This window comes from Pipistrellus hanaki, assembly GCF_964339955.1.
Source record: "Pipistrellus hanaki genome assembly, chromosome: 15".
NCBI classification, from domain to species: Eukaryota; Metazoa; Chordata; class Mammalia; order Chiroptera; family Vespertilionidae; genus Pipistrellus; species Pipistrellus hanaki.
This window is the reverse complement of record NC_140517.1, coordinates 729201-739235: the sequence shown is the minus strand read 5'-3', so window position 1 is coordinate 739235 and position 10035 is coordinate 729201. Positions and strand designations below refer to the sequence as shown.

The 10035-nt window shown below is 64.6% G+C and overlaps 1 protein-coding gene across 1 annotated transcript in view; it reads right to left on the bottom strand.

Annotated features, from left to right (window-relative positions):
- Positions 1-3520: 3520 nt before the first annotated feature.
- Positions 3521-10035, bottom strand: part of TSHZ3 (teashirt zinc finger homeobox 3) — a 58461-nt gene continuing 51946 nt past the window's right edge. Inside the window, exon 2 of the mRNA XM_084905468.1 lies at positions 3521-8324. Within this exon, the coding sequence (XP_084761594.1) occupies positions 5086-8324 (3239 nt within the window). The 3' untranslated portion in view covers positions 3521-5085. The remainder of the gene's footprint in view (positions 8325-10035) is intronic.

Here is a 10035-nt window from a genome sequence, read left to right as displayed (position 1 = left end):
ACCCTCCCCCCTGCCCCCCCACCCCCAGCCCCAACCCCGACCCCCTCCCCCCGACCCCCACCCCCTCCCCCCACCCCCTCCCCCCCACCCCCTACCCCCGCCCCCGTGTCCAAAAGTAGCCACCGGCCTCATGTGGCTACAGAGCCCTTGAAATGGGGCCATGGCCGCCGAGGAACGAGATTTCATTCATTTTTTAAATGTGAGCGTCATGTGTGGCCGCGGCTCCCGGGGGGACAGCTCGGCCAGACAGGAAACAGGCACCTGGGCCCGGGGCGGAGCCTGGCTGTGATTCCGGGGAGGGGGTGCCCTGTGATCATCGCTGTCCTCGGACCCAGAGCATCCCCGTCCGGGGCGGCACACAGAGGCGGGGCCGCAGCCCCTCCTCTCGTCCTTAGAACTCGCGCTGCAAACACCGGCTCCTCGGCCAGGACCAGGGAGCCGAGCCGGGAAGCCGGAGATGTTGGCGAAGTCAAACCTGAGCCACCAGCACGCTGTCGCTGTCAAGGGGCGTCGGCCTGTGTTGGTGGAGCAGGGGTGTGGTCCCCAGCCAAAGGGGCTTTGGGGCGCCCCCTGCTGGGGGGGCCTCCGGGCAAGCCCTCGGGGATAGGAAGGCGGTGCCCAGGCCAGCACAGGCCCCTGCTCGGCCCCGAGGGAGCGCCAGGAACAGCAGCACCGCAGCGCCGCCCTGGCTGGGCTTGCGTCCCGCTCTAGCCAGGACAGCCGCACCCGCACCCGCACCCGGAGGAGAGGTCCTCCGGGGAGACCTCTTCCCAGACGTTTTCTGCGAAGACGTGGCTGGAGCCTGGCCCTCGGGACAGCGGCCGGGAGCTGAGTGTCCGCAGAGCCAGGCTCCTCCCCGCGTGGTGCCAGGCTCGGCGCTTCCCGGCCCCGGGCTGGCTTCCGCTCGGAGGTGCTGCTGGCCCGGGGCCCAGGGAGACGCATCCCAGGCTCCCTTTGGCCAGAGCTCTCACGTGCTTCCTAGCGAATCCCGGGGAGAGAAGGCGGGGAAAACGGTGATGTCTCCACAGCCGAGGGGTGATGATGGCCATTGTTCCGAAGTTCTCATTACTGACGAGTGGTGCTGGGCGTGTGCGTTTCCATTTTCACGACTGCTTCCCGTGACACACGGTGTGCTGCTGTTTTCGTGCTAAATAACCAACAGAAGACAAGGCAACGGCCATTTTCCGAGTCCAGGAGAGCCGCCCGGAGGAATTTGAAAAGATGCTGTCGTTGGATTTTCCCCTGCGATGACTTAGAGCCTCGGGGACGATGGCTCTCACCCAGGCTGTGCTCCAGGCGCCTCCTCCCTGCGGCTGCGGTCCACCACGCAGGCTCCTGCCTCCCGTTCTCACCCAGCTCAGCCGCCCTGGGCTCGGCGGCGGCAGGCCTGGCTTCTCCGAAACTGTGGCCACAGCAGGCCCGAGGCACGGGGGCAGCTGGGTGGGGCGCTGACCGGCCTCGCTGCGCGGTCAGAAGGGGAAGCCGCCCTGGGCCTGCAGCGCCCGCGGCCTGCCCTCGCTGGGCCTCCAGGGGACAGCCCGCACCCTCGGCTCCTCCTGGGTGGCCCCAGGGCTCTTCCCTCCGGCAGGCAGCGGGAGACGGAACCCAGGCGCCGGGGCCCGGTCCTCGCCGCCCGCCCCGGACGCTGGCTCGGTTCATTAGCGGGTCCTCGCCCCCGAGCACGGAGGCTGCAGTGCGGCTTTGCTGCCTGCCGGCTGGCGGGAGCTGCGACGTGGCATATTGATTTCTTGTTGTGAAGTGAGCTGTTCAAGCTCCATTTGAGGTTTTCATCTTGCATGTAGCCCTGAGCACATCGGAGCACCATAAATTAGTTAAATCGCACATTTATCACCCATGTTATTTTAAGATACTGTGCAGAGGCGATGGCTGCAGGACGGGCAGGGGACTGCGGCGGGCCCGGCGGGCGGCGAGGTCGGTCCCGCACACCTGGGGTGAGACACCCTCCCCGCACCCCCAGCCAGGATGGCGTCCTGTGACTCCGAACTGAGTGACTCCGAACTGAGTGGCCTCGCGTTTCCAGGCGGGCTGTGGCCCGGCTGCCCGCTGGGATCCCTGGGATGTGTGGTTTGGGGGCCGTCACCGCCCAGAGAGGTGTGCACTGGCCCGGGCCCCCCGCTGCCCGGGCACCGCGTCCCTCGGGGGTGAATGGACTTCGGGGCCGTGAGCACAAGTGTCCCCCCCGCCCCCCCCTCCCAGCTCTGAGCCGGATGCCGAGAGAGCGACCGTGCCACCTACTGGACCGGCCCTGCTCACTTCCCTCCCGAATGAGAGTCCCGAGGGGGGGGAAGGGGGGCAAAGGGGGGATGGGCAGGTGTCAGGTTCTTCTCCCAAACTCTCCAGGCCCCCCCAGCAGCACAGCCCCACCGCCCGCCAGGCGCACCGGCCGTGGTGAGAAAAGAGTTGTCAGTTTGATCTGTCAGCGGCAGGACTGCAGAGTCTAATATACCCACCATATTTAACTGCCAAACACTCCGCCCGGGCTCCGGAGCAGGTGCGGAGGCACCGAGGGCGTGTCTGTGCCCTGAGAGCGCTCAGGGTCACACGGACACGGACTGCCCCCAGGGACCGGCCACGTCACGGCCAGCCTGGAACCCGCGCTGAGCGGGCGGGAGCCGGCTGCCGCCGAGCCGCACAGACAGGATGCGGGAGGCTGTGACAGGAGGGTGGGGGGAAGGGGAGGCGGTGGGCCTGCTGCCAAACGCCCCGAAGGGCTTCATCTCCATCGTTACCGGGGGGATCTGTTTCAGGTGAGGCGTGCCTGCGTCACGTGGCGGCCGCGGCGGCCGTGGTGCGATCCCGGGTGGGAGCGCGGTGCCGGGGACGGGAGGGCGGCGTGCACACGGAATGAAAGGCATTCACAGCCTGACGGGACGTGCCGGGCCTGTTGGCACCGGGTGCCAGGACTCACAGGAGCTGTGACGATCACATAAACGCTCTCCCCATCTCCCCGCCCCTCCCCCGTGTGAGTTCCGCCCCCACCCCGGCCTGTCCTGGGCCTCGTCACCCGTGGGAGCGTCTGTGCTGGCGAGGGAGCCTGGGCCCGCCCCCACCCGCCCTCCACTGTCCGCTGCTCCGGGGGAATCCCGTCCACGGCAGGAGAGGAGGCGCCCCACGTGGAGGCTTCCAGACCTCACCTCCCGCCTGCCCGGCAGGGCCCAGGGCTCCGACTCCGCACACCCAGCGGGCAGACCGGACCCCACCCCGTGCCACCCCGGATGCCCGATCTGCGGCATCCCTCGCCCGGAGGGAAGCCGCCCGCGTGTCCATGTCTGTCTTCCCCTCCGGCGTGCAGGCCGTGCCGCCTCAGAGAGCCTGTCCCTGCCCTCCGCGAGCCCAGATTCACGGAAACGCCCCTGATGGACGGCGGCCCCGCCTGCCCAGCACCTGGCAGACCCCGCGCGAACAGACTGCACGCCATTCCGGTTTAATGCGCCCATTAGCCGGGGCGCGCTGCAGACATAATTGTGAACGCGACACAGGATTATAGCAAAAAGACGGTTTAATGCTGCCGTAGAAAAGGGGCTGAGCGGAGTCACAGGACGTGGTGCATGTCAGCGGGGATGCGGGCGCGCGGCGCGGGGGGCGGGGCGGTGTACATGCCGAGGTTGTATACACGGGTGTCAGCTGTCAGTTACGGCTGCAAACGAACTGCCAAAACCGGGGAGGCGCGGGATCGCCAGGAGAGCGGTAACCACGGGTTACCTTTCACGGGCCCGGAGATGAAGCTGCGTGTGGGATCCGGGAGGATCATGAGGAGGAGGAAACAGAAAGTTACCGTTGGGAACAGAAAGGCAGCCGAGGGGCTGGTAAGTGGTGGGGCGGGCGGCCCCGGGCCGCGGCAAAGTATTACAGTACAAACATCTTAAAGGCTTTGTCAACGTTTAGGAAATACAGTACAAGTCTCTCTCTCTCTCTCTCTCTCTCTCTCTCTCTCTCTCTCTCTCTCTCTCTCTGTTTTCTTGTTTCCTTTTCAAACAGACTTAACCCTTGGAGCACTGAGTTCATGGTGAGCGTTCTCGGGTTTCTAATAAATACCTTTAAAAAACGGTGTGCAAAATAGGTACAGGATGCTGCTGGCCATGGACGCGGCGCCGGGCCTGGCTTGCTCAGACTGCTCGGGACAAATGATGGCGTGGCGCTAATAAATATGTATAATTTAAACGGGAACCTCTATCAATATAGATGTACTGGGTAGCAAAACAAACAATCATACTTTGCTTTCAGATAATGTTTCTGTATACTTTATAAATGCTATCTGTGGTATCTTCTGTATAATTTACAATGTTTGCATGTAAAAAAACAAAAACAAAACAAAACCCAGAGACCTTAAAAAAGAAAACAGGAATATACACTATACACAGGCACAGCGTATGCCCGGAGCATAGCGGGTACATAAAACACTGCTGCTATAAATGCAAGGAAAAAAGGTCATTGAACCACAATCACATTCTTCATAAGAGAGTCTGAAATCTATACAACATATACATTCATGTTTCAATGTGAAAATAATATTCTTTTAAATTTCAAGGCGTGTCATACCCCTGCAGATCTGCATAAAGGGAGGTTCATATTATTAATTTTAACGAAGCTGGTAAGGAGTTTACAAAACAGAGCTTCATAACATTATTATCATTTTATTTTGTTTATTTTTTTTTTTTTAACCAAACGAATGCAAAAGTGCTTCGGAGTCCTCGGAGGGCTGACGATGAAGGGGTGAGGAGCGGGCGCGCGCACTCCGGTTGCATGGAGGGGCGCGGGCTTCGGTACAAATGCTTCGTTAAATGGTCTGTTACGCATGCAGCTCGGAGCATCACTGCTCACGACTAACTCCCATTTACACAGAGTCCCAGCACAGCGCGGCGCGCCGGCCTCCCCGGTCACCAGCGGCCGCCGCCGACCACGCACCCCTATCGGCACGGCACAGCCGTACGGAGCCGCCCGCCCGCGCGCTGCCGGCCGGGGGACCGGGCCTGTGTGTGTGCGGAGGCGGACGGAGCGGCCGCGGGGCGGGCGCCGCCTCCCCGGAGCGGACCACACCGCGGTCGTGTCGGCCAGAAGCCGCCGCTACTGCTTCTCCAGCTCGGACACGTACAGCAGGTGGTCCTCGGGGGACTTGCCGTGGGTCTTGCTGAGGTGCAGCTTCACGGCGTGCTTGCTGGCGAAGGTCCGGTTGCACAGTTTGCACTGGTAGGAGGTGCCCAGGTCCTCCTCGGAGGAGGCGGCCAGCAGCTTCTCGGACGGCGCCTTGGTCTGGGCCGGCTGCCCGCCGAGCGGCTCGGCGGGCAGCGTGCACAGGTCCCGCAGCCGGAAGCCCAGGTGTGACTCCAGGTGGCTGATGTAGGTGGAGGGAGTCCGGATCTGCGAGGCACAGTCGTTGCAGAAGAACACGGGGTGGCCCGTGTCCAGGTTCTTCAGGAACTTGGTCCCGCCTGTCCTCCGCAGCTGGTACTTGACGTTGGCCAGCCAGTGGCTGATGGTGGTCATGGAGAGCCCGGTGAAGCGGGAGATGTGCATGCGCTCCTGGGGGCTCAGGTCCGACAGGATGAACTTGCCCTCGGCCGTCTGCCGCAGGCTGGCCGCGAACTGGGCCTGCAGGATCAGCAGGTGCTGCGGGTTCCAGTTGGACTGGCGGCCCTTCCGCTTCTGCGCCGGCGTGGCTTCCTCGGCCTCCTCCAGCGTGGCCCCGTCCACGTCGGACTTCTCGGAGACGCTGGAGGGGGTGGAGGCCTTGGACGCGTGGCTCTCCGTCAGGTTCTTGAGCATGTCGGAGATGTCCGACAGCGCGTTCTCGCGCAGCGGCGAGCTCGCCATGAAGGACACCACCGCGGCCGCCTTCGCTGTGGCCGCCGAGGACGCGGCCGGGGATGCGGACGTGGGGGACAGCAGCACCGAGCCCAGCGGGCAGCCCTTGTCGCCCTTCCCCTTGGTGAGGTCGATGGGCTGGTCGTGGCCGGCGTGGTAGAAGTAGCGGTCCAGCGGGTCGGCCTTCTTGGCGGGCAGGGGCGGGGGCGTGGCCACGGCCGCCTTCTCGGCCAGGCTGTTGCTCATCTTGAAGAGCATGCTCATGGGGTCCAGGGCGGGCAGCGAGGGCTTGGCGGCCTTGCCCAGGTGGATGTTCATGACGGACTGCAGGGCGCTCAGCGGGTTCACGAAGGGCTGCTCAGGCGGGTGGTCGGTGATGATGGCGGTGCTGCTCAGGCTGCCGGCCGCGGGCTTGCCCGGCTCCTGGCTGCTCTCCACCGGCTCCGCCGCCGGGGGGCTGGCCTCCTTGCCGCCCTCGCGCGGGGGGCTGGGGCTGGGCTCCTGGCTGCGGAAGCCGCCGCCGCCGCCATCGCCAGAGGCCTCCATCTTGACGGGTTCGCTGGCGTCGCTGCCGCAGGGGGACGGGGTGGCCCGCTTGGGCGGGGAGAGCTTGCCCTCCGGCTCCTTCATCTTCTCCTCGACCTTGGCCACCTTCTCGGTGACCTTCTTCACCAGCTCCTCCATGGCGTGGAAGTTGGCCTTGGGCATGGGCGAGGCCTGGCTGCTGGGCGGGGAGACCAGGCTCTGGCTCTTGGCGGGGGACAGGATCTCGCCGCCGCCGAACATGGGCTTCAGCGGGGCGCCCTTCCCCGCCGAGCCCAGCGACAGCTTCATCATGTTGGGCAGCTGGTAGGCGGCGTGGATGCTGGGGTAGCCGCCCCAGCTGGGCGTGCCGTTCTGCGCCTTGTTGATGGCGGAGGTCACGGTGTTCTCCAGCGACTTGAGGATGTCCAGCCCGCCCTTGGGGCTCTCCTCCAGGTCGTTCTCCGTCAGGTAGTGGTACTTGGAGGAGATGTCGTACTTCTCCTCCTCGTCGCCGGCCTTGTCCCTGTCCTTGGGCTGCTCGTCGGGGCCGGCGGCCTTCTCCTTGTCCGCCTCCTTCTTGACCTCCACGGCCAGCCTGGGGGAGGCGCTGGCGGGCGTGTGGGACGGGGACGTGAAGGTGGTGGCCGCCAGGGGCACGGACTGCACCTTCTCGTCCAGCAGGGTGGCCACGGCGGGCGCCACGGGCGCCTCCATGATGGGCTTCCCCTTCTTCATGGCCGAGTTCGTGACCTTGATGAAGTGGCCGGTGACCATCATGTGGGCGGTGAGCTCCTGCAGGGAGTCGTGGGAGCTGCCGCACTCCATGCACTTGAGGATCTGCGACTTGCGGGCCTCGAAGTGCCAGGCGTAGCTGGCGCCGTTCTGGTGGCCGTAGCGGTTGTTGGGCGTGATGTAGGGGTTGGCGTTCTTGGGCGGCGCGTCGCCCGCGTCGGCGGGCGCGGCCTTGGGCGTCCCGCCCGCGGAGTCCGGCGAGCTGGGCGGCTCCGGCTCCGGGGCCGCCCTCTTGCGCGCGGCGGCAGCCGTGGCCGCCGGGAGGATCTTGGCCGCCACGGGCGTGACGGGCTCCTTCAGAGGCACTTTCTGGTAGTGTTTCGTCTTGATCATGTGGACGCTCAGGTCCTGCAGGGACTCGAACGAGTGGCCGCAGTACATGCACTTGAGCACCTTCTGGGCGTCCTCCTTGCCCTCCATCTCCAGCAGCGAGCGCTTGCGCGGCTTGGACCAGCGCTTGGGGTTGTTGCTGTCCGCCTCGTGGTTGTCGTCCCGGTAGTGGCCCGTCTCGTTCATGTGCACCGTCAGCTCCACCAGCGTGTCGTAGGCGGCGCTGCAGTCGCGGCAGCGGAACTTGCTGGCGCCCGTGAAGATGGAGCCGTAGAGCTTGCTGCTCTGCCGGTACAGCTGCACGGTGCTGAACAGGCTGGGCTCGGGCAGCGCCCGGCTCGGCGACACCTGCTGCAGCGTCTTGGCCATGGCGCTCTGGTGCCAGTCGAAGCTGCCGCTGCCGCAGCTGCTGCTACTGCTGCTGCTGCTGCTGCTGCTGCTGCCGGGGTTGCACTCCGCGGCCGGCGGGTGCAGGTTGAGGCTGAGGGTGGACCAGTAGGAGTTGGACAGGAAGTTGTTGTACACGGCCTTCATCTGCTCCAGGCTGTCCGCCGCGGGCGTGTCCTCCGCCGCGGCCGCGGCCGCCGCCCCCTCCTTGGCCTCCTCCTCGTTCTTGACGGAGCCGCTCTCGAAGTCGGCCATGCGGTCGCTGGCCTCGCTGATGTGGGACTCGCTGTCCAGGTCGTGGCCGGAGAACTCGGCGGCCGGCGAGTTCTGGTAGCTGGCGCAGGGCTTGCCGAGCTCCTTCTCGGGGCACGCGTACTTGGCCGAGGGCTCCCCATCGGCCGGGCTCCCTTCGGGGTCCAGCTCTTCGTCCACCAGGGCGGCGGCCTTGAGCTCGTCAGAGACATAGGCTGCGCGGTGACGGGTGGGGAGGCCGGGCGGGTGCGACGGAGAGAGGAGAGACCGGGAGGAGGAGAGAGAGAGAGAAGAGAGCGTTAGTGGTGCCGGCCTTACCTGGAGTATTTTCTCGGCTCCCGGGGAAACACGGGGAGGCCGGCGGGCACGTTTATTTGTAAAATTAAATAGCTACAGCGCGGCGTTTCTTCGGAGTACAGAAAAATATCTGCTCTTCAAACGTAATTTGCCACCTTATTCTTCTCAAGGGGCAACAGCTTGAAATTAAAACTAAATTTGAAATTAATGAAGCACGTTCTGGAGGTGGCATTCATTCCTAAAGTAATAAATTACTCGTATCAACCTCAGAGGCAGCAGTTCCTGTCTGTCAATTAATATGTCTTATGCTTCTCCTACCCCTAATGCATTTCTTAACAGACAAGATTCGCCATTTAAATTAAGCAAGCATTTTTTACTCATTACATTTTTTTGAGGCTCAATCTTTAATAAATATAAAGGACAAAAACATCAATAAAATGTTTACGGAGTAAAAGGGAAGTGCACCAATGGAAGTAAATTAAAGATGAGATTGTGTGGCTTTTCCCCTCCTATCCTCTGGAAAAGCCGGTCTTCTGGAAGCTTAGTGTACGTGTCCTACCGAGAGCGGGCACTGGAGTGCTCCTGACGGGAGGGAAGACGGGCCCAGCCCGCCCGGCCCTGCGCCGCCCACCCGGCCGTCTGTCCTCCCGGCTGTCCGTCCGCCCGCCGCCCGCATGCACGCACGCACGGTGCAGGTGAGGTCAGAGCACGCTCAGCCATTGGCATGCAGCGCTCACGCCGCTGTGTCAATATATACAAGACCTTCCGCGGACCTTACAAATGTCAGAGTGTTTGCTCTTTAGACGACGTTGTCGATATTCACTCCGCACGGCCTCCCGGCATCCCGGGACCCTGCCTCTCCGTGTGTGACCGCATGCAGGTCCCAAGCAGGTGGGGGTGGGGGGGCCCGTGGCTCCGGAGACTCAGGCCCAGGGTGCGGGGCCTGGAGAACACAGCGCCCTGTTCACTCTCTGCACCAGGGAGGTGGGTGCTCCCAGTGGAGCCCGCCGGGCCCGGACTCTGAGGGGCTGCTGAGGACAGGGCGCCACGGACGTCACTGGCCCACGGGGTCCCCAGGACGCGGGGCCCTGTGGCCAGTCCCGGCCTGAAGCCCGAGGGGAGGGGGCCGCGGGCCTGGCCCTCGCACCCCGCCCTGTCCCAGTGCCGGCCACAGTGCCAGCCGCATGGCCGACTGGAAGCAGAAACAGACTCGGGAAGAAAGAGCAGCGTCACGTGTGGGCTTCCCGGCCGCGGGCAGAGGTGCCTCGGCGGGTTTCACGCCGGGAGCCGTGCGGGACTCAGACCAGTGAGGACGGCAGACACGCCCGGGCTCCTGGCGGGCCCGCCCTCCTGCTCCTTCCCAGGCCCGGTCTGACACCTGCTTCCTGCGCTGAGAGGCAGTGACGCCCCCGGGGGGCGGGGGGCTGTGTCCGGCACCGCGGGGGGACAGCCCTGGGGCAGGGACATGGCTCCTGCACAGGGAGCGCGTCCTGAGGGACCGAGGGCGGCCCGGCTCCGGCCTCGGAGGCGGCAGCACGCTGGGGGACCCTCAGGGAGGCCGTGCACAAGGTGGAGCTGACCATGGCAGGGCCCATGGGCCTGGCCACTGGGCGGGCCACGCTGATGCAG